This window comes from Diadema antillarum, unplaced genomic scaffold (assembly GCF_040938485.1).
Source record: "Diadema antillarum isolate AM-2024a unplaced genomic scaffold, OU_Dant_1.0 scf00000037, whole genome shotgun sequence".
NCBI classification, from domain to species: Eukaryota; Metazoa; Echinodermata; class Echinoidea; order Diadematoida; family Diadematidae; genus Diadema; species Diadema antillarum.
The window spans coordinates 2,791,174-2,816,938 of NW_027270926.1; the positions used below are offsets into that span (position 1 = coordinate 2,791,174).

General features: G+C 39.6%; 1 protein-coding gene across 1 annotated transcript in view; it reads left to right on the plus strand.

Annotated features, from left to right (window-relative positions):
- Nucleotides 1-654: 654 nt before the first annotated feature.
- LOC139709418 (sodium/glucose cotransporter 4-like) overlaps nt 655-25,765 on the plus strand; it is an 88,517-nt gene continuing 63,406 nt past the window's right edge. The window contains exon 1 of the mRNA XM_071621389.1: nt 655-763. Coding sequence (XP_071477490.1) covers nt 680-763 — 84 coding nt within the window. The 5' untranslated portion in view covers nt 655-679. The remainder of the gene's footprint in view (nt 764-25,765) is intronic.

The following is a 25,765-nucleotide window of genomic DNA, read 5'->3' on the forward strand; positions in this document are numbered from 1 at the left end:
TCCGCGGCGACGAAGTCGCCGCCTTTGCCGAAGGCAAAGGCGCGAGAAAATCAACTTAAACTATACTAGTTTTTGACGTTGATGGCGTCAATATCATGGATAGCGAAATAGTATGGGCAGAGGGTCTGGAAGCCAGACTATTGACGGCCCCTCTCTAGTTTGTTTTTGTTTTTTGTTGTTTTTTTTTTAAAACACGAACTTAGTAAAGAGGTGGAAGCTCCCAACACCCAAAACGGGTCTAGGGTAATAATTACCCCCTGGGCAATTACCCCGGACCCTTCAACTGGCCCTAATCCTAATCCTAATCCTGAACCTAATCCTAACCCTAACTCAAACTCCTAACCCTAAACCTAAACCTAACCCTAATCTTTACTCTAACCTTACCACTAACCAGTATTAAGCCCGGGGGGTAATTGCCCTCTGGGGGTAATTGCCTGGATACGAATTCGGGTACTTTAATACACCCTTCCAAAACAACGTTGCGTTGTCCACGTCATGTGAATCCTCGACTGAGCGAATGCGTGGCAAACTACTAGTACACTGTACCCGGCTATGAGTATGATGAGCGCGCGACGAGCGACTGCAGCGCTGCGTTGGCTAGCAGACGGCGAATATCTCCCATAAAGCCCCAGCGGAAAATACAAATTGGTGCATGAGCAGATCGGAAAGATCCCACATCATGGACGGAACAGGAAGTTTAGCCGCAGTCGATGTCGGCGTCATCGTCGTATATTTTGTGCTAGTGTTAGCTGTCGGTTTAGGGGTGAGTATGCAGAAAACTGATGTTTTCTTTTCCGTTGTTGTTTACTGTCACTCCTCCGCTCCTCCCCCTGTCGCGGCACACCCTTCCCGCCTTTCGTCGCTTCTTCCCTCCCCGACCGTGCGCCTGAACGAGCGGACATAACCAATGTAACCCGCGGCGGCCTGTGGCTCAGTCACGTAAACGAGAATGAAGAGTGCACACCGGCCGCAAACACAGTGGTCAAAGAACAATCCAGATGGTTGCAGAATGTTTGCGCGGTACTACGAAGAGTATGCACGTGTTCATGTGTTTGTAAACATGTCCCTTGCACGTAGACCGTAGTAATTCCCCCCACCCCCCCCCCCCCCGCTCTCTCTGATGTTTCGGTGTACACACTTTGCATTGGTCAGGATAATGTTCCAATAATTGGATGATCCTAAAGCGATGATCCAGCTATCACTGCTTATCAGCAATGAAAAGTTGTAGGAATTGATGATGAAATGAAAGCTATGACAACACAGCATTCGCCGCGGTCGGTGAGGTGAGGGGGTATACACGTACTGTCATTGCATCGCATACAGTATTTAGTAGATAGATATATGGCATGCATGCAGTGTTGTGACTAAATCCATGTATTTTGGGGGGTTTTGCGATGATATTAACAGTCATTATCATGTACGGTATACGCACGCAAGCCTGATTGATGAAATATAAATGGGAGAATAGAACTTTGCGAACGCATCGAACGATCGTGAATCTACGATTACACTACCCCCCCCCCCCCCCCCCCCTGCTAGTTGCTAGCTGCTCACTGCTCACACGGTCCATCCCCGCCCGGCCCCAGAGATAATAGACCAGCATAAAATATGTAACTGTACGTCTGGGGTGTTATATTGCGTTCCAATAGTAAAGAAAAGTACATGTACAACTGTATTATAGTTTCTTACACGACTCCCAATTTGTATCTTTGTGTATGCATGTGTGTGTATGTGTGTGTGTGTATGTATGTGCTTTGTGTTAGGGGGTATAGTGGGTGGGTTGGATCTTCGATAAGGGCGCTCCGTCGCAATGCTTGGCATGGTCAAGGTCAGAAGGTAGCACTGGCACCCTCCCCCAAGCCCCTCCCACTCACCTCCCCCCTCCCCCCCCCCCCCTCCCCCTTCCTTCCCGGCACACTCAGAAATGATTCCTGCATGTGGTCTTTGTTTTAGTGGGTTTGTAATCTTTATAACAGAATTTCAAATATTTATATTAGAATTTCCATACGATGAAAAAAAAATGTATCTACGAGCTACACGCACACACGCATAACCCACCAGTAAGAGTTACAATGATTATTACTATTGATATTATCATTGCCATTTTATTATCATTATTGTTGTTATTATTGACACTGTGCAGGTAGGTCTATAGTTAGAAGGAAGTGCAAAGACGCAAGACAATACAAATAAGCAGTAAAGCACACTTCACATCCAGTGCTTTCAGTCTTTTTTTTTCTTTTTTTTTTCTTTGTATGTGAAGTTTAAACGAATAACACGTAATACATTAAGAATGAAGTATACATGCGCTGTAATACATAGTTTTTTAATTTTTCATTTCATTTTTTTTTTTTCACTGTTATCGTGCATACAGCGTAATAATTATCTGGCAACCTCGTTATATATCGACTTCCTTGTCAGGCTATTATTGTTTTCTCCTCGAGATGAATCATCTTTATGAGCAATAAAATAAAGGCAAAAAAAAAAAAATGTCGAGCTAGCACTTGACTTAACGATGCTTCCATTTTGGAAGATTGCCTTGATAGTGAAAAGCCGAAAGTGTAGGCTATCACGTGAGTCCCCCCCCCTCAAGCGACGATCATTAACCAGCGTGTACACGATGTTTGGAAATACTCGCAGCGAATAATAATCTATTTATTTATTTATTTATTTCTAATCTTTTGTCAGGGTAGTCCATTCACCAATAAATAGTGGTCTTCCATGGAGCCCTGAATAATATTGATGAACATATGTACATTAAATAGCAAAACGTATATACAGAAGATGACATAATACAGTGTAGATACATACCAGCATACTGTACATTGCAAAGTAACATAAAAAGTATAAATGCCACAGCAAGAGTTCACCAGAATGCCGAAATAACAATTAAAAACGCTATTATACAGGAATGATAAAGCCCAGAATGAATTTCGTGTGTTACTTACAAATAGCAACTTTGCTTAAACAATCTCTTAAATGAATATATGGAAGAAGCTGATCTAATTGAATGATCTAGCCTGTTCCATTCAAGTACAGAGGATACGATTGGGCTGCACTTGTGACAATCAGAGCGAAATCTTGGCACACATAGATTTCCACTGTCTATTAGCCTTGTATGATGTTCATGTACATCACTAGGCTTAACTAAGTGCACCTGAAGGTACGAAGGTGCTAAGTTATGGACGCATTTATATATCATCATAACGCGGCTGAAATCAAAACGTTTGTCTAGTGTCATCCATTTAAGACTTTTGAATAAATCAGCCGACGGTGTGTCATATGTTTTGTCCAAAATTATTCTTGCTGCCCTCTTTTGAATTTTTTCTAGCTTAGTTGTATGGTATTGAAATCTGTTTGACCAAACAACAGAACAGTAATCAAATTGTGGTAACACTAGACTATTATAAAGTAATTTTAGGGATTGTTGGGGCAAAAAGGCCTTCGCTCTCTTTATCATGCAGACACTTTTTTGGGTACGTTTACATACATTTTCGATTTGTTTAGACCATTTCAGTTCTTCATCTATTAAAACACCTAAACATTTAGTGAACTGAACTCTTTTAATCCGACTACCATCTAATGAAATACTGAAATTTTCAATTTTCCCGAGATTAGCACGGGAGCCGATAATCATGACAGAAGTTTTGTCAGTGTTAAGGACGAGCCGATTTTTCTTAATCCACCCCATTACTTTATTTAGTGCAACAGTTATCTTTTCTTCTAAAACTGTTGCGTCATTAGCACTGACAGTGAGGGTCGTATCGTCAGCGTACATATCTATAACACCTTCTGAAGTACACTCGGGTAGACTGTTGACATATATTGAAAATAAAAGGGGACCAAGAATTGACCCTTGAGGTACACCCAATTTAATAGTTGAAGGGTGGGACTTGGCTCCTTTGAATTGCGTCACTTGCTGTCTGTCACTTAAATAGGATTTAAACCAATCTACAGTCGTCTTACTACACCCTATACACTTTAATTTATGTAAAAGTAGGTCATGATCTACAGTGTCAAATGTCTTCCGAAGATCTATGAAGGCAACTCCAGAAATTTGATTATTATCTATATTCAAAGACCACTGATTCACAAGTTTTGCAAGAGCAGTTGATGTGGAATGAAATGGTCTAAAACCAGATTGATTAGGGTGTAGTAAATCATTCGCATTCATGAATTCGCTCAGTTGTTGATGTACGGCCCTTTCGATAATTTTACTCACTGTTGGTAAGATTGAGAAGGGGCGGTAGTTATTCAACGAAGAAATATCTCCCGCTTTAAATATCGGTACTACCCGAGCCTTTTTCCATTCACGTGGAACAACTCCCGTAGACAGGGATTTGTTGATAATATCGCAAAGAGATTCTGCAATAACATTCTTTGTCATCTTTAAAAGTTTGCAGCCGATGTGATCTTCTCCGGTTGCTTTATCTATGCCAAGAAGCTCGATCTGTCTCAATACAAAATCTCTCGTTATCATACTTAAATTAAATTGAGAATGAGATGGAACAAAGCCTTTGTCCTCATCAAATATCATTTGCGAAGTATTCCTCTGCAGGTCTTTTGTAATTTTAGTAGCATTAGATATGAAAAAATTGTTGAATGCTTCAGCAATACTTGCGTTGTCCGATACTTCTGCATCATCAACCTTTATGGTATTGGGAGATTAATGGGTGATGATTTAGGCGTAAGTTCCCTCAAGCTCTTCCACATTTTCTTACTGTTACGATTTTGTAAAATTTGGTCAGTGTTATACTGTTTTTTTCTTATTCTCATGAGATGAGTAACTTTGTTTTTTTAGATATTTATAGGTATTCCAAAGATCATCACTATTGTTAGATTTAGCAGCTTTGAGAACTTTATCACGTTCCGTCATGAGCTTAACAATCTCATCAGATATCCATGGACATGCATGTTTTCTTATCCGCTTTTTGCGCAAAGGTATGTGCTTGTTGATGGTTCGGTGTAAAAATGGCAGAGGTAAAAATGGCAGGGGTAAAAATGGCAGGGGTAAAAATGGCAGAGGCAAAAATGGCAGGGGTAAAAATGGCAGGGGTAAAAATGGCAGGGGTAAAAATGGCAGGGGTAAAAATGGCAGGGGTAAAAATGGCAGAGGTAAAAATGGCAGAGGTAAAAATGGCAGGGGTAAAAATGGCAGGGGTAAAAATGGCAGAGGTAAAAATGGCAGAGGTAAAAATGGCAGGTGTAAAAATGGCAGGGGTAAAAATGGCAGGGGTAAAAATGGCAGGGGTAAAAATGGCAGGGGTAAAAATGGCAGGGGTAAAAATGGCAGGGGTAAAAATGGCAGAGGTAAAAATGGCAGGGGTAAAAATGGCAGAGGTAAAAATGGCAGGGGTAATGTCAGAGGTAAATAATTATGTCAGTGGTAAAAATGTCAGAGGTAAAGTTGTCAGTGGTCGAAATGTCAATGGTCAAAATGCTTGAGATAAAAATGCCATTGATAAAAATTTAGTCGTTGAAATGCAAAAGGACGAGGTAAAAGTGACAAATTTTTTTCTTCATGTTTCTGACACCTTTCTCGCAATACGCGCTTTTCGTGCCTTCTGAAATAAAGCACGGGGGAGACCGGGGAGAAATGGGACACGAGAAATATGTGACACTCATGTAACTTGAAAAATGCTCGGCCAGTCAACAATCCAATTATATCAGTAAACAGATGAGCACACCTGAAAATGGACATATTAACCACTATACAGCTCTACAGGTATCTTGTCAGTAAAACGTCAAACTTACTTTAGATCTGGTAGGTCCTATACTATTTTAACATAGGTATTTTAATATCAGTGTGCAAACTTCTGAAAATAAAATTGCTTGATAACAAACATGCAGGTATGAAAAATTGGCAGGGATCTTTTACTGTTTCTGTTACCACTGGGAGAAATCTAACAGGGCAGTGTTACATTTATCCCCGCGGCACATGTAAATCCTACTTTGGTCATGATGGTTATCCAATTTCTTTCCAGGTTGTCTCATTTCTCCCCGCTTGATGTCCCGCTCCCCCAAAATTAGGGGTTAAAGAAATAATTAATGACACGAAAATGTTTTTTGGGTATCACTATAAAATACTCTTAGTGGGGCAGCTTAGCAAACCTATCGTGCATTTTGGGATACAAGCACCAAATTTAGCACAAAATGTACATTAACATATTGCAAACATTTTCAGATATTGGGCCACTTGGAATTCTCTCTTTCCGCCATATTGAATTTCAAAATGGTCGCCATTTGAAATCTACAGTTGCGATTATCTCAGGGTCTAATGGTGCTATTGACCTGATTCTGGTGTGTTCCGGGATTTACACCCATGCTTTGGGGCAACAGCTAAGTTTGAGAGGCATCAAACATTTACATTTTTTCGCCTGCGGATTCGTTCAACAATAGTTGAAAGAAATCCAATGGCAAACTATCGGTTTTTACTCTCACTAGAACAGTCTATTGCTAATGTTCCTCTTCAGTTTTAATAGGCATAAATTTGTAAAATGACCACAAAGTGTTCATTAAACTTCGAGATATTTGTTTTTGCGTCATGTGATACTTGTAATAATGTAATAAAATGTTTTGCAAGAGCTTACTTATGTCTGCCGGTACATCTGCTGTAGTTTTTTTTTTTTGCGTTTTGTATTTTTACTTGTACATTATGTCGCGATCAGGCCTTGTGAGATAAATAGACTCCTACGAAACATGAATGTGAGAAAATAACATATAGAACAGATGACAATTTAACGGTTTGCCTCGACTATGTCTCCTTCACTTCTTTACACTAAACAGTTCAAAAAATGAAAAATAATGACAATATATATTTATATATATACAATGACAATAGCCTGGACGTGAGCGGAATTCGTTTGTGTAAGGGTGTGTATGTGAGAGTATATGTACATGCGTATATCTGCGTATAGAAGTGTATGTTTATACCAAAAGTGGGTTCGTGCGTGTGTGTGTGTGTGTGTGTGTGTGTGTGTGTGTGTGATAACTTCATTGGGCAAAATAATGTAGGATTATACTGTTTAAGGGCTTTGCAGCATTGTTGCAACCCCCTTATAATGATAGATACTCTGTAAAAACATCGGTGTTAGATTTAACACCACGGGTGTTAAATCTAACACCGATCAAACTTCAATAAAGGACCACACCCACAGGTGTTAAAAATGCACTGTGATGGTGTTGAAAAGTGTTCACCTGACACTTCGTGGTGTTAATTTGACACTGTACCTGGTGTTAATTCAAAAATGACACCACATGGTGTTGATTTGATATTTGATGGTGTTAATATCAATGGTTTAACACCCGTCCGGCTTCAATAAGAGACCACACCAGCTGGTGTTACTTTGGTGTAAATTTATTTTCACATTTTTTCAAAAATCTAGTATTTTGATGTAAAATTCTTGATCGTCTTGTTTAAATTAAAAATCAACAAGAAGTGCAGTTACTAAGAAACTCTTCAAAAAACAGTTTAAAATTTGGAAATGACACCCGGAGGTGTTAATTTAACACCATAAATGAGCACCGAAAATTTAACAACAGCTCGGTGTTCACTATTTAACACCGGACTTTTTGCAGTGTAACATTAATAATAATAATGATAATAATAATACTGAATAATAAAAATAATTTCCCATAGGCCTACTAGGCTCTCAGCTGGTTTATCATTCCTCTGAACAGACAGATTACATCACTGCACTTGAATCAAACTCAGAATGAGAGTGCTATAATCTTTTTAAAACATAATCCAATAAACTTTCTTCAAATCTGCAGTTTGGATTTGATAATTCGATAACACTTTGATCTGGCTAGGTTATCATTCAAAACCTCTTCATACGCTTATCTCTGACGAAATCGCTCTCATTACTTCTAACATTTTACCTCTGCCATTTTTACCTCTGCCATTTTTACCCCTGCCATTTTTACCTCTGCCATTTTTACCCCTGCCATTTTTACCTCTGCCATTTCTACCCCTGCCATTTTTACCTCTGCCATTTTTACCTCTGCCATTTTTACCTCTGCCATTTTTACCTCTGCCATTTTTACCCCTGCCATTTTTACCTCTGCCATTTTTACCCCTGCCATTTTTACCTCTGCCATTTTTACCTCTGCCATTTTTACCCCTGCCATTTTTACCTCTGCCATTTTTACCTGGCACCTTGTTGGTTACATCATTGAAAAGAGTCAACCACATATCCCACGCATCATCAACGTCGTCTATATCTTTTATGACCTGCCTCATATTCCTCCTCATATTCCTCCTCATTAAGATTTTTGAATGAGCGAAATTCCGCACATTCAGATTTTTTATGGATCTTTGCACTGAAGTGCAAAGATCCATAAGAAATCACGCCATAAAAGATCCATAAAAGATCACGCCATCTATGAAGATGGCGTGTCCTATATCAGGCCTATACCTTATAATTATACACAGGATCACAATGCCTTGTTTATCCTTGGGTGCTCGTCGATTCAGCACAATATTTTAACTTTTAGTTTTTATTCTAATTGTTCTCGATGTTTCTTATTGATCACAAGATCTCAAATTCTCATTTTTCAACCGATAGCCAATGAATGTACAGTAAATGTGTGATTCTCGTCCAGCCCGCGTTACGTGTATACTTCATAATAACCTGTATCATTGAAGTTATATTCATTATGCGATAATTATTGATCATTAAAGTCCGTTTAGGCCTTGATGTTTTCATGTTTATTATCATCTTTATCATTTAGAGTGGGTAAAAGCAAACTTTGTTTATATAAATATATTAGTTATATTATGTCTGAGGTTGAAACCATAGTTCTGAGGAAAGCATTTTCAATGCTAACGTTTCTATCGTTTATCTCGTCTCCTTTGAATCTGGTAATATAAGAAGATACACGATGATATTTCACCTAAAGGCCACCGCACACTATATCCACACGATCAGACTGGTCTTAAAGTCTTAAGCCAAGCTGGGTCTTAAGACCAGTCGTACGACCGGACACCGCACACTATACGACCCGACTGTAAAGCGCGCGCAGTGCGCACTGCGTGCGTTTGCATTTTGCTGCATTGTGAATGGCTGAAAGCTCACGACTGGTCGTAGAGATTCAACATGTCAAATCTCTACGACTGGCGCTAAGACCCAGTCGTACGACTAGAAAATGGCAAGACTGTGACGTCACACTTCTAGTCTTAAGGTCTTAAGACCGGTGAATCGGGGCAAAATCGTGTAGTGTGCGGCGGGCTTTACAGTTAATAACGATATGCCTATTTATTGTTTGTACACTTTGGGAATTCCTTATGTACTTTTTCGGTTGTCCCCCCCACCTTTTTTTTTTCTTTAATCTATACCCAATGTGTATCGGTGCCTCGATTCTAGCACATGCGTTGCGTTACAGAAACTTTATCCGGAAGGCGTTTGTTCAACATGACTTCTGTTCAGCTTCATTCATCTTCACTATAATCTCGGGTAGTTTTCACCCTCATGAATATTCACAACCTCGAACGGCCTCTTAGCTGAATGAAGTTGGGAGTTGTACACGCTTGCGCGGGAACTCAGAGACGCGTATCACCGCCCGTCAGCTCGAGCTCGTTGATTATAAACCACGGACAGCACTTGGACACCGCATTAGTGCTTATACTTCACAGCTCTAATGAACTGTGCAAGTTTACAATATTATTCATATTAATTTCATTTTCGATTATCCGACCTTGGGAATCATTTAGTTGTGGCACTAACTCGCGATTGATCACTACTTCATCATGGAGGGAAGGGAGAATTTAGCAAAGGCTGACATTGCTGTTATTGTTCTCTACTTCATTGTAGTGCTAGCTGTTGGATTAGGGGTGAGTATATCGCTCAAAAGACTCGCGTCTTTGATGTTCGTGAAGCGAAAATACTTCAAGCGGCAATAACTGTAATCTGGGTGAAGAAGAGTGTGTGAGCAAACGTTGTAGGAGGCAGCAACTCGTCTATTTTATTCATATAATTGGTTTGCTTTTCTGCGTGATATACACGGGTTTAGATTTCGTTGCGTATGGTAATAACATTATGCGCAAGGCGCATCGTCGACTTTGTTGAAATTATTAAAGGAAGATTCATTTTGTTGACAAGATTATCATTCATTAGCAAGTCAATCTTTGGTAGTGTATTTGCTCATTTTACTGTTTGTTGGTAAATATCGTAATAACCTTTTTTTTTCTCTGTCATTTTCATTCCCAGTGTGCATATATATTATACGAAATGTGAGCTCAAAATGTGATTAACTACATAATTTCTCATGTATAGTTGGACCTTGTATAAACGTTTCCCTTTGTTGAAGTACACCGTTAGAATGCATAGATATTGCCTTTATTTTGTTTTACAAAAGAAAGTTACATTGAAGCACAATCTATAAAATATTAGTGGGGTGGATCAAATAAATCTCGTCGCTGTGATACGTTGAAGTCAACCACGATTAAATCGATTTCATGCATACAATTCTTTTACTTGAAAAGTTTTACCAATCGAGTTCTTCCAGTGTATACAGAGCTGAGCGTTGCGGGTATAGGGGGGAAATGCAACGGGGTTCATACGCCACCACCCGTTGACATTTTACGACCGCGAATCTCATTATGGTGATGGTTATCTCCATAATTATAGCGCACAGCGAACAATTGTCTGTGATTATAATGATACAAAACAGTACCGGTAGGTTGTAAGTTCAGTAGTAACTATTGTTCAGTGGTCTGATAAATATACGCGTATGGATACTAAGATTTCTGAACTATATCACCTTGGTACAAAGGATAGTAGAATAGATTGGGGGAAATTATTGGAAAACTACGGCATCACCAGGCAGCGCGATGGAGCTACCCACTTTTCGGTTTGAAGCTGTAAAAATTCTTCGTCAAAATACAAGCAAACACTTCGTCACCTCAAGCATAAGCCCTTCGTCTGCCGTTCTTCAAATTTTTGGAGAGCTGCTTTTGTTTCGGTCACGGTGGATAGACTCGCCCGAAAAACGTTTCCATCCACGTACACTTCACGAGTGGAAAAGAACATCACACTCACAGTAGAGCGGGGCGTGTGCATAAAAACAAATAATAAAGCAAACCAGAGCCTCCAAATTTCACAACTTATGTAGTGGATCAGTCGCATACGAAACTCTTCGAATCGTATGTGCACTGGAAGTGTAAGACCCTACACAGTTCATTTTTCTTTAATGTCATTTTTTATATATTTCTTTATTGTTGAATGGTATACTCTTTTTACGAGGTTACTGCGGACATACTAATTATGTGTCGTGATGTTTGATTTTTTATTGTAGTTATACACACGCACTATAGCTTTGATGATAATTATGTATAAGATGTTTTGCTTGTGCCTCATCATCAGCCACGACATAATTGAGAAGTAAGTCAAGTCGAGCCATGATTGGAACTCTTTTATTCCTCTCAGGGGAGAGCCGTGTATCATGATCGCGTGACCAAAAAAAGTCGTTTTAAGGGGACCGTTTTATATGGCGCCTCCAGAGTGTCATTATAGTGACACAATATAGGTGTGGTGTTAAAGGGATCGTATAGTTTTGGTTGAGACTTAAAGGGAATGCAAATCCAAAGAGCGATGTGGATTGAGTGAAAGCAGTAACATTAGTAGAACACATCAGTGAACGTTTGAGGAAAATCGGACAATCGATGCAAAAGTTATGAATTTTTAAAGTTTTCGTGTTGGAACTGCTGGGTAAGGAGACTACTAGAGGTTATGACGTATGAGTGGACTACAATAATCATGAAGGCAATATAAAGGGAATTCCACAAAAAAAAATCATTTTTCATGAAAATTACACATTCCATCAACTTGATACTGACATGTTAGGGGTAGCACTTATTCCCCCTGCTTTCTGAAAGCGGTTAGTCAAGTACTCTTTCATTTTACTAGAAAATGAACTTTTGTGGAATTCCTTTTATATTTTCTTTATATTGTTGTCCACTCATACGTCATAACCTCTAGTAGTCTTCATCCAGCGGTTACAACACCAAAACTTTAAAAATTCATAACTTTTGCATCGATTGTCCGATTTTCCTCATACTTCACTGATGTGTTCTACTATTGTTAATGCTTTTACTCAATTCACATTGCTCTTTGGGTTTGTGTTCCCTTTAATATCGCCCCTAGGGCGATTCCCCCTTAGGAAAACTACCCCCTGGATAACTACCCCTCGGATAACTACCCCTGGATAACTACCCCCTCGGATAACTACCCCCTGGATAACTACCCCCCGGAGAATACCCCCTGGATAACTACCCCCGGAGAACTACCCCCTGGGTAACTACCCCGCGGAGAACTACCCCCTGGGTAATTACCCCCTAGGACAACTACCCCCCGGACAACTACCCTCCTAGGGCAATCACCCCCTAGGGCGATTCCCCCTTAGGAAAACTACCCCCTGGATAACTACCCCTCGGATAACTACCCCTGGATAACTACCCCCTCGGATAACTACCCCCTGGATAACTACCCCCTCGGATAACTACCCCCTGGATAACTACCCCCCGGAGAACTACCCCCTGGATAACTACCCCCCGGAGAACTACCCCCTGGGTAACTACCCCGCGGAGAACTACCCCCTGGGTAACTACCTCCAGGATAACTACCCCCCGGATAACTACCCCCCGGATAATTACCCCCCGGATAATTACCCCCCGGATAACTACCCCCCCAGATAATTACCACCAGGATAATTATCCCCAGGTTGATTACCCCCTCCTCCGAAAACTAGACCCCAGATAACTTCCACCCGATAACTACCCCCTCCGATAACTTCCCATGGATGATTACCCCGGATAAGTAGGCCTACAACTCCCCCCTCCCCTATAACTATCAAGAGGAAAATTTCCCCCAGGACAGTGCACCACGCCAATTACCCCCTGGGTAACTACCTCCCGGGTCATTGTCCCCACCCCCCCCCACCCCCAATCTTACTTTTAATAAAAAGAATATCATTACTACAGGAAACGAAGTTCTTTGTATTATTTGCCAGGAATCACGGAGATGCCACACTGATACATCATCTTATGAAAACAACATCTTAAGGATTTACGATTTGTATCGTTTGCATTTAGGACGATTTGTGTACAAGCTTAATTTCTCCCTCTGTATTTTGACTCTATGTTCATAAAAAAACGAAGCTGTCCCTTCATATCCTACCCGGTAATACAGTAAATGTCAATGCCTTTAACCAAAACTATTTTCGCTAAATCTGTATTTTCTTTTACTGTTCCGAAATCTTGAATTTTTCTTGATAGTGATAGTATAAAAAAGTTTTAAGTTTGAATGCCTTTACCATTGAACTAAAGACATTTTGAAGAAATGTTACACTTCAGAATGAGTTAAACTTTTTGCACTATATTTTTTTTTTTACCACAATCGTCTATCGTTTACCACAACTCCATGTAACACTTCTTTATTTTGAGGCGCTTATATCTCATGCCTCACGTGCCCTGGTTTTGACCCATCATCTTCCTCTTCCCTCTCGCTTTTCTCTGTCCACCGTGAAGGTAGTCTATTCCTGTCATTCATAACTCACCTTTCCTCTTTCTCTCATTACAAGGGATTTATCTCGTTTGTGTTCATGTGCAGTGCACTCCCGTTAAAACGAAATGCTCAGGACCGGCATTTTTTTTTTCGTTTTAACGAAATTTCGTTATAACCGAACAAATATAATATGCAATGCATAACGAAAAGAAGGAAACAACGCATAAAAAAATTATGTTTGTTGAATCCTCATCATACGCTGGAAAGCTATGTGAAATGGGAGATTACCTTTTTAATTTCGTTTAAATATTACATTTTAAAAAGAGCATAAAGTTGTTTGTGTTGTCACACATGTGTAGAAAATGACGGTGTACGATTTGGTTACAGTTCGCTATTCCAAAGGTTCTTTTCTTACTAAAGTACGTTACTCCGAAGGCTCCTTATTCCGAAGTTTCGCCATCCCCGGGATTCCGATGGTTTGTTTATGTGAAGATTCGCATTTCCGCAGAATCATTATTCCGAGAGTTCATAATTTAGATCAAAATAATATATTGTTCATTTTCCGAAGGTTCGTTGATCTGAAAATGAAATGAGGTTCGTCATTCTGAAGGTTTATAAATCAAAAAAAGAGAAAGGTTCACTATTCAGAAAGTCCGTTGTTCCGAAGGCTTTTTCATCCGAAAATGAAATAAGGTTCGTTATTCCGAAGAAATTTTGTTGATGAAAAAAAAAAATGAGAAAGGTTTGTTATTTCGAAGATTTATTTATCTTAAGACGATTATAAGAATTGCAATTCTTAAGCTTTGTTAGTGTACTCTCCTTTTTCCACCATTGATTAACGATACTTTTTGTAATGTTCCGATTAACGAACGTTTTGAATTCCTTTCATTTTCGGACTAACGAACCGTATAAGAATAAGAATAAGGACCATATTTTATTATCGGATTAACGAACCTTTGGAATAACGCCAAAATGTGCTTAATAACAAACCCTCTTTCATTTCCGAACTAACGGACATTTAGTTGTATCAGAATCTGTGTGTTTTGTATTAAAGGACTTCGGAAGAATGAAACAAACCTTATCTGAATTCAGATTATTGGATTACAATAACGCAAGTTCCCCTCGGAAACTGTGCGTGATACACGGGAGTGAACTTTCAATGATGCGTTCGCTCATGCAGAGACGCTTTAAAAATGCTTGTTCCGCTATGCATTTTCGAATGCGATCCGCATTTCGTTATAACGGAGCACATTTCTTTTGTTTTTCTTTGTCAGTGGCGCTCAGAAAAGACTTCGTGATAACGAAAATTTTGTTATAACCGTCTCCGTTATAAGCGAATTTTGTACCATAGACTTTAATGGCGATGATTTTGGGACCAGAAGTTTTGCTTCGTTATAACGAAATTTCGTTATAACCGTGTTCGTTGTAACGGGAGTGCACTGTATCTTTATTTGTGTATTTCGTCTCTGTCTTAATGTGCTTTCTTTGTATTGTTTCATCAATTTTGTAACTATTTTACTGTTATACCGTTAACGCTCATTTCAGAATTACCCTACTGCATTATTGGGCATTAACAACTAGTATATCAAGGATGTGGGAAGAGATTGTCACCTCCTTGGTATGATCACCGCAGAGCATTACCTCCCTTGACAATTACTCCTTATTAAAATTTGGCTCCAAACAATCACCCCTCTTACAATAACTCTCCCCCAGAAAAGTACGTCTCTCATTGTTATTTTCGAACAACGTTTGCTATTTGAATTGAAAAAAAAAATCATATCGTCTGGTTTTGGTCGAGACCTAACTTCAGGTTTTAAACATCTTTTGGGTGAGATAATTAGAAACCCCTTACGAAATATTAAGGAGCATGTTATTCCAAGAAGGATTCAAGTTTTTGTGAAAAAAAAAAATACTCTTGAAATGGCCGGGATAAAACAGAGCAGCCCTACAATGTAAAAAGGATTCTGTCAACTACAACTCTCTATAGATCTATTCAAAAAGAGGGTGCAGGACAAAAGACTTCGTTAACAACTAGGGGTGTTTTATAAAAAAAAAGAAATACCGTTAAACTCGTAATATTTTACTCTTTCTAATGACACTAACTTATATTTGAACTGGATTTCCTCTTAAAGTGTCGAGAACATTTAATTTGAAAACTAGCACAATTCTACTTGTATGTAAAACAAGCTGTAATTTTACTCTTATGACAGATTAGGGCACCGTTTGATAAAAGTTGCCAGTTATGACATCTTGTTAGTCTCTAACAATTTCAATAAAACCATGGGTTCTGCTTGATTGATAAGCTCGAGTCACTGACTTGTCACCATGGACCTGCTTTGATCGACCTCCAACGATTGGTAATTGTGTGGAACTGACAGCTTGTCAGGACTGATAACTTTCATAAAACCGTGCCCGGATCCTATCAGAAAGTATGGCTTTATATCGAAGGGTCCCTCGCTAATGTTAAGGAAATATGAATTGCAGTGAAATCCACTCTCCTTTTCTTATGTTTATCGTCTAATGTGTTATAACGGTAGAAAATGACAAGCCAAAAGAGTAAATGATGACAGTGTAAGAGAAAGGTGCATCTTCTGATATGGTGTTATGAACTTATAGAAAAATTACAACGGGTGGTAACTTTCGGGGGGCGGGGAGGGAGGGTTGTCCAGTAGGTACGTATCAGGAGGGGGCGGGGGGGGGGGGTTCGGGGTATGGTTAGGGGGGGGGGGGTAGTTATCCGGGTGGTAGTTATCCTGGGGGTAGTTATCCGGGGAGTAATTATCCGGGTGGTAGTTATCCTGGGGGTAGTTATCCGGGGGTAGTTATCCGGGGGGTAGTTATCCGAGGGGGTAGTTACCCAGGGGGTAGTTCTCCGGGGGGTAGTTATCCGGGGGGTAGTTATCCAGGGGGTAGTTATCCGGGTGGTAGTTATCTGGGGGGTAATTATCCGGGGGGTAGTCATCCAGGGGGTAGTTACCCAGGGGGTAGATATCCAGGGGGTAGATGTCCTAGGGGTAATTGCCCTTGGGGGTAGTTGCCCTAGGAGGGTAGATGACCGGGTGGTAGTTGTCCTAGGGGGTTATGGCCCTGGAGGGTGATTACCCTAGGAGGGTAATTGTCCGGGGGGGTAGTTGCCCTAAGGGGGAATAGACCTGGGGGGTAATTATCCGGGTGGTAGTTATCTGGAGGGTAGTTGCCCAGGGGGTAAGTGCCCGGATACGGGATAATTCAACAGCTAGATGTTGTATTGTCATGATTTTGCTTTTGCTAAAAGAAGACTTGCACTAGTGTGTGAAATATGAGCCATGTGTAGCGTGATAATGGCGATCATGAAACACGCTTTTCAATATTCCATGAGTTTGACTCCTCAAAGTTTGATGTGTAAAAGTCGCGGTTTTATTTTTGACAAAATATAAAAGTTTGTTTAATTCTTTCCAAATCGTATATTTTGTAATACAATATTCACGGTTTTCATGTGATGTTCGCTCATTACCTGGCCGACATACGAATTATGCAAACAGAAGGACAAAATCTTTTGACATCAATCATAACTCAACTTAAATCAATTTCAGTGTGCACTATCGAGTAGCCGCGAAGATGTTTTTAACAGCCCTTATTGTCGAGCCCACCGGAGGTGCGGAGAGACTATCGGCCTAAGGGATCGCCTGTGGCGTCTGTCCGACCGTCCGTCCGTCGTCCGTCCGTAACGCTACAAAAACTTGAATAACTCTCTACTGAGGACTTCAATTTCAATCAAACTTGGAGAGAAGAGTGGTTATGCAAAATTACACATTTTACCAAACACGATGTACAGCTCAAGGTCAAAGGCCTCAGACAGGGGCCAACAAACTTTAGGGCCCAATGTTAAGTTTTTACGGCGCATTTCGATTATGGCTCATAACTTTTGTACCCTATGTCCTTTTGGGACCAAACTTGTATGGTAGCTGTCCCTTGGGGAGTTGAAGGTCATCACAAAGTCAAGGGCCACAGACAGGGGTTAACAAACTTTTAGGGCCCAATGTTAAGTTTTTATGGCGCATTTCAATTATGGCTCATAACTTTTGATCCCTATTTACATCTGTTTATTGTGACCAAACTTGGCTGGTAAATGTCCTGTGGGGATTTGAATGTCACCACAAGGTCAAAAGTCATAGGCGGGGTAACTGAACTTCCGGGAGTTAGAAAATATTTATTTCTTTTACGAGATATATATAATGGGCGAGACACATTTTGGTACTTGCCTTTTTTCTTTTCTTTTCTTTTTGCAATAAAGAGGAAAAAGTTATTTCATAGTGAAGAAAGGTCTGTGATGAAGCATAAGGCATTTCTATTTATATTTATTAGTACAGCGATAGACATTGTCTTCCGCAAAGTGTATGATGAGTGAAGCTTTCATATTTTACCCATGCAAGAAATAAAAAACAAGACAAGACAAAATAAAACAATCAGGCACCCCCCCCCCCCATGCATTGCCCCTATGCATTCAAATATACAACTTATTTTCGTCATTCTTTGTACTTGTTGCCAGAGAGTGTGCACGTTTGGTGTAAAGCATAATTACTAGTACATAAATACTATAGCCCTTCAAACGTACTTTCAACGAAAGAACCATCTAACGTGGGGATGAGGGTGAGGATTTGTCAAGAATGCCCCACCAGGGAGGTGGTTCCACCTCCCTGCCCCCACGCTGTTGATAGCGCAACGGCTATATAAGAGCAAAGGCCTTTGAGAAAGGCTATTGACGGGATGCATTGCACGCTTCACAAGCGATGCGTGGGAATCCTCGGATGAAAGTATCGTATCTCTCTCCATAGTTTTCCGCAGCTTCATGTGAAATTTTGAATACACGCTCATATATTCGTGTTTACACAGTTAATAGACATTATTTTAAAGTGTCTTCGCAATCAGGAGACCGAAAGAAAAGTAATATTATCTATGAAAAGAAAAGAATCATGGGATAATGTTCGTTATATTCCAAACCTTCGTTATTCCGATGGTTCGTTATTTCCAAATACTACAAAAGATGCCTTATAAATGTTCTTTAATCCGAAAATGATATAACGGTCGTTTTTCCGGAGGTTCGCTCATTCAAAAAAAAGAAAGAAAAGAAAAGCAAACAAGAAAACAAACGTTCACTACTTAGTACGTTCGTTTGTAAAAACAAAACAAAACAAAACAAAACAAAACAAAACAAAAGATAATACACACAAACATACAAAAAAGAGGATGCGAGCTTTATTTTGTTTTGTGATTAACGAATCTTGTTTAATGCGTGGATTTCCAAATGAACACCTTCGGAATAACGAACCTTCGGAATATCAAATTTTAGGGATAACGAACTGCAAAACCGTCTGTTGCTAGTAATCATTATGATAAATTTAGCTGAAATGTCCCTCTAAAGCCATAAATGCCGAATACGCGAGTTTCGAATTAGTGCAATATCGTTATTTGATGTAGTGGATAGACTAAAATTGAAAATATTTCTTTCATGCTGAATGGGATAATTTTCAAAATCAATGTAATCCAAGCAATAGATAGTGAGGGGGCATAATTATTATTAGCTCACCTGAGCCAAAGGCTCAAGTGAGCTATTGCGATCGTTCTTCGTCCGGCGTCCGTCGTGCGTCGTGTGTCGCGCATAAACTTTTTACATTTTCATCTTCTTCTTGAAAACCTCATGACCGATTTTCACCAAACTTGGCAGGTAGCATCCCTAGGGGGTTAGGATCTCGAATTGTTAAAATGGGCACCATGCCCCAGCCAGGGGGCTCCAGGGGACCCAACCCCCCCCCCCCCAAAAAAAAAAAAAAAAAAAAAAAAATTAAGGAATCTTTAAAAATCTTCTTCTTTAGAACCAGAAGTGAGAGAGCTAGGTTAATAAGATGAGTTAGTACATTGATGAATCGGAATCAGGGGTGCCCCCCCTCCCTCCCCTTGGGACCCGGGGAAGGAGGTGGGGGGGGGGGGGGTCCTGATGGGGCCTAGATTGTACATTTTGTACTTCTTCTCGAGAACCCCTTGACTCATTTTTACCAAACTCGGCAGGTAGCATTCCTATAGGGGCTGATAGGATCTCAATTTGTTCAAATTGGAACTGTGTCCCATCTGGAGGGCCCCAAGGGGCCAAAACCTCCCAAAATTAAGGAATCTTAAAAAAATCTTATCTAGAATCAAAAGTGATAGGGCTGAGATAATACTATGAATTAGTACATTAATTACTGTAGTTTCAAGTTTGTTGATAGCAGATCCAGGGATGCCCCTCTTGGGGGCAGGGGGAAGGGGTGGTGAGGTCCAAATGGGGGCCTGCATTGTACATTTTTATCTTCTTCTTGAAAACCTCATGATGGATTTTCACCAAACTTAGCAGGTAGCATCCCTAGGTGGTTAGGATCTCAATTTGCTAAAATAGGCACCATGCCCCACCCAGGAGGGGTCCCAGGTGGCCTCCAATCCCCCCCCCCCAAAAAAAAAAAAAAAAAATTAAGGAATTTTAAAAAATTTAGACCCATATTGTACATTTTCATCTTCTACTTGAGAATGCCTGGTCAAATTTTGGTAGAGCTGTGAATAGATTAGATTAGTGACTGCGTGAAAGGTGAACTTGCGATACTCAGGTGAGCGGGTGACCTGCGGGTCTCTTGTATCGGAGTCATCCCATCAGTTACATAGGATTTTTAACTTTCTGCATTCATTTCAATGCCATGATAATGACATTTTTTCCCAATTTGTCCAGGGTAGCCTCTTTGATTTGCCACTACACTGCAAAAAGAAATCATACCAATGGTTACCTGGCATTGACAAATTCCCATGTATACACTTGGGTGGAGAGAGACCCCCCCCCCAAAAAAAAAAACAAAACAAAACAAAACAAAACAAAACAAAACAAAACAAAACAAAACAAAACAAAACAAAACAAAACAAAACAAAACAAAACAAAAACAAAACAAAGAAACAAACAAACAACCAAACAAATCTTGTGCTCTGAGGTGCACTCATAAGATTCGAACTCAAGACTCTACTCCAGTGTGCCAACTTATCAGGTGATGTTCGTTCTTCCAAATGTTTGTTAATCCGAAAATGAAATAAGCTTGGTACCGTTCGTTATTCCAATGATTCTTTATTTCGAAACACATATTGTTCGCTAATCCTCAACTAAAAGATCGTAAATGAGCAGGAAGTGTCTAACTGACCTTCGGAAGTGTACAAACATTATGTTGTTTTCAGATTAACGAACCTTTGGAATTATGAACCTTTTTTCTTTCTTTTCATATTCATCAAGCCCACCGGAGGTTAGGGCTCACTGAGCGGCGAACGTTTGCGAACGTAGCGAATTTGGGAATTCGCCAGGGTTCGTAAACGGTTGCAAAAGGTTCGTTAACATTCGCAAGAAAGTTCGCAAACGGTTTTTATTGTCGCAAACAGTTTTTCTTGTCGCAAAGAAATTTTGAACATGTTCAAAATTTCTTTGCGAACCTTTGCGAATTTGTATTTTCGCTAACAGTTGCAAACATTCGCAAACATTCGCAAAACACTCGTAAGAATTCGCAAACGGTCGTAATACGGTGTCGCTAACGTTTTTATAGGATTCGCCACTGCTAGCGAACAAGTAACCACATGGTTCCTATATAAAAGCTTCTGAAACAGATAAGGTTCCTCTCTAAGAAAGTTCTTGAAGCTCTTGACATCTCCATCATGATTGTAATTGCTTCAAAAGCTTTTCATATTGACTTAAGTCTGTCCTCTGCAACAAGCACTCTCTGACTCTCTTTCTTTTCTTCTTCCTTTCTTGTTTTTCTTTATTTTATTTCTCTTATGCTGCACAACTCTCTAAAAAAGAAAGAGTGAAAATGTTCACTCTTGAAGGAGTGAATTACAGAAAAGAGTGAGTTTTGAGTGAAATTGGAGTGAATTTTGAGTGAAAATATCTATTTTCACTCATTTTGGAGTGACCTCAGGGATCACTCGAAATTCTTGGAGTGATCCCTGAAGTCACTCCAAAATGAGTGAAAATGAACATTTTCAGTCCAAAATCACTCTAATTTCACTTGAAACTCACTCTTTTCTGTTATTCACTTCTTCAAGAATGAACATTTTCACTCTTTCTTTTTTAGAGAGAATAGCTGTAGCAGCAGCCTGACAGAGCAGCTCTTCAAGGATAGCAACACCTTGAGCCTCTTCTTGGCAGAAATTTATTTCCATATCCTGGAAATCCATCTTGAACGGTTGTCACAAGAGATCTGAATTCAGTGGAAGGTTTTATGTCGTTTTATGGGTCTTACTATACACAATCGCCTGGTTCTTTTCTAGGTCCAAGAACATTCGCAAAATTGTCGCAAAGGATTTGCAAACAGTTGCTAATATTTGCAAAACTGTCGCTAACATTTGCAAAATTGTCGCTAACGTTTGCAAAATTGTCGCTAACATTTGCTAACATTCGCTAATAGTCGCCACCTGTGTTCGCAAACACTTTCGCAAACATTCGCTAAAGTGTTGTTAATTGTCGCTAAACATCGCAAAAAGTCGCTAACTGTCGCTAATGGCAGAAGCGAACTTTGATTTTTCGCAAACATTCGTCAGAAAAGTTGGCGAATCTCAAATTCGCTACGTTCGCAAACGTTCGCTGCTCAGTGAGATACCAGCGCTGGTAAGTTCGCTTCTGCCATTAGCGACAGTTAGCGACTTTTTGCGATGTTTAGCGACAATTAGCAACACTTTAGCGAATGTTTGCGAAAGTGTTTGCGAACACAGGTGGCGACTATTAGCGAATGTTAGCAAATGTTAGCGACAATTTTGCAAATGTTAGCGACAGTTTTGCAAATATTAGCAACTGTTTGCAAATCCTTTGCGACAATTTTTCGAATGTTCTTGGACCTAGAAAAGAACCAGGCGATTGTGTATAGTAAGACCCATAAAACGACATAAAACCTTCCACTGAATTCAGATCTCTTGTGACAACCGTTCAAGATGGATTTCCAGGATATGGAAAGAAATTTCTGCCAAGAAGAGGCTCAAGGTGTTGCTATCCTTGAAGAGCTGCTTTGTCAGGCTGCTGCTACAGCTATTCTCTCTAAAAAAGAAAGAGTGAAAATGTTCACTCTTGAAGAAGTTAATAACAGAAAAGAGTGAGTTTCAAGTGAAATTAGAGTGATTTTGGACTGAAAATGCTCATTTTCACTCATTTTGGAGTGACTTCAGGGATCACTCCAAAGATTTTTCGAGTGATCCCTGAGGTCACTCCAAAATGAGTGAAAATAGATATTTTCACTCAAAATTCACTCCAATTTCACTCAAAACTCACTCTTTTCTGTAATTCACTCCTTCAAGAGTGAACATTTTCACTCTTTCTTTTTTAGAGAGTTGTGCAGCATAAGAGAAATAAAATAAAGAAAAACAAGAAAGGAAGAAGAAAAGAAAGAGAGTCAGAGAGTGCTTATGTTGCAGAGGACAGACTTTAGTCAATATGGAAAGCTTTTGAAGCAATTACAATCATGATGGAGATGTCAAGAGCTTCAAGAGCTTTCTTAGAGAGGAACCTAGTTTGTTTCAGAAGCTTTTATATAGGAACCATGTGGTTACTTGTTCGCTAGCAGTGGCGAATCCTATAAAAACGTTAGCGACACCGTATTACGACCGTTTGCGAATTCTTACGAGAGTTTTGCGAATGTTTGCGAATGTTTGCAACTGTTTGCGAAAATACAAATTCGCAAAGTTTCGCAAAGAAATTTTGAACATGTTCAAAATTTCTTTGCGACAAGAAAAACTGTTTGCGACAATAAAAACCGTTTGCGAACTTTCTTGCGAATGTTAACGAACCTTTTGCAACCGTTTACGAACCCTGGCGAATTCCCAAATTCGCTACGTTCGCAAACGTTCGCCGCTCAGTGAGATACCCCCTTAGGGATCGCCTGCTGCGTCTGTACGTCCGTCGTCCGTCCGTACGTCCGTCCGTAACGTTACAAAAATTTGAATAACTCTCTACTGAGGACTTCAAATTCCATTAAACTTGGAGAGAAGAGTGGTTGTACGAAGTTAAGATTAAGGTAATCTCAAGGTCAAAGGTCACAGGGAGAGGTCAATGAACTTTAGGACCCAATGTTAAGTTTTTACGGCGCGTTTCGATTATGGCTCATGACTTTTGATCCCTATGTCCGTTTGTGACCAAACTTGGATGGTCGGTATTCCTTTGGGAGTTAAAGGTCACCCCAAGGTCAAAAGTCACAGACAGGGGTCAGCGAACTTTTAGGACCGAATTACTTATTAAGTTTTTATGCCGTGTTTTGATTATGGCTCATAACTGTTGATCTTTATGTCCGTTTGTGACCAAACTTGTATGGAAAATTTCCCTAGGAGAGGTGAAGGTCATCACAAGGTCAAAGGTCACAGACAGGGGTCAACAAAGCTTAGTGCCCAATGTTAAGTTTTTACAGCGCGTTTCGATTTTGGCCCATAACTTTTGATCCATATGTCCATTTGTGACCAAACTGGGCTGGTAAATAATTCCTTGGGGAGAATGATGAATACTTATTAAGTTTTTATGCCGTGTTTCGATTATGGCTTAAATTTTGATCCCTTTGACCGTTTGTGACCAAACTTAGATAGTAAAACACAATGGTTCTTCACACACCCGTGCATGAATAAAGGAGTTGAATAGTGGGAACTGTACACAAATTGCGTGCCAAAACTTTGATAGAGCAAAAAAAAAAAAGATTATTATGTTTCTCCAGTGACCTGTTTACTTCTGCTACACTTGTTGCAAGATCAATGACGGATACAAGGTTGTACCAGTGGTAGTGTAATCAGATTTCAGATCTCAGATTGTGCCGTGAAGGAGGTGTGTTTAAAAAGTGGGTGTCTTTTCAAACATTGAGTAATTTGGTATTACTTATTTTGGACATGCAGAATGTTTTCCATGTGATGTTAAAGGGATATTCGAGATGATTTGATTTTACAGTAAATTGATAGTGTCATCTATATATTTTTGGTTTTATCGGATGGTCGTAGAGCAGACAACGCAATATCCTGAAAAACCAAAAACACCATTATCCCAATAACTAAAAATGGTAGATCTCAGTTTTTGTCTCTTTTTTTTTGGTAACCACTATAGATAGAGCAACACATCATCTTTCTTTTCTGTTCTTCTCTTTGGATGAAAACTTCAGATATTCCGCCAAAAATGTGCACCAGATTATTGAATTTCAATTCTAAAAATGCAGATACTCCCTTGCATTTAGTGGAAAGGGGATGCCCTCCCTCCATACACCCTTCCTCCACCCGATATCTGCGCTCGCATTCATGATTGCATGTTTTCCAAATGATGAACATAATAAATTCGTGCACAATACCCCATGAAAATATAAATTCTACCATGAACGTGAGGTATAATCATTTTCGCTCCTCCATATTCATTGTCAGAAAGTGATCAACCCACATGAAAAAGGTATTAAACAATCCTCTTCAGCAACACAAATCCAAGAAATTAAACTAGAGATTGTAATTTGTCATTACTGACAAATTAAGGTGATCCGATTTTTTTTAAATCAATGATTCGAGGTCTGATCGCAATAGGCATGACCATACAGGTTTCATCTGTGTTTAGAGACATTGGCCGTGTGATGTTTGGATTCTCATTTAAAAAAGGGAGTCATATCTGTCATCTTTGGTACCAAATTCTGTATACACTAGATAACGAAGATTCAGCAACAAATACATAATTTAGGCATGACCATACAGGTTTCATGTGTGTTTAGGGACATTCGCCGTGTGATATTTGGAATCTCATTTACAAAAGCGAGTCAGACCTGCCATCTTTGGTACCAAATTCCGTATACACTGTAACGAAGATACAGAATGAAGTATATTTGACCATTGACCCCACTTTGCACAGCCAGGATGGCATCTAAGCAAAAAGTGGTTATTTCGTAAAATGATTCTTGTAACATGGTCTTTGCGTGTGCAAAATATGGAAGAGATAGGACATGTATTCACTAAGATACAGAATGAAACATTTATGACCTTTGACCCTAATTTACATACCCAAGATGGTGTCTGACTAAGAAGTTGTTATTTTATGAAATAATGTACTTGACATGAACTAAACATGTGCAAACTTTGAGGGTGATAGACGCTGTTTTTCTTGAGTTATTGCAAAGAAAGTTGCAGAAAGAAAGACATATCTCAATACATTGAAGATAAGCTTTAATTTCAACCAAGTTTTTTAACGTGATCCCGACATCGTATGAAAAAACGAAGGGTAAAATACGATA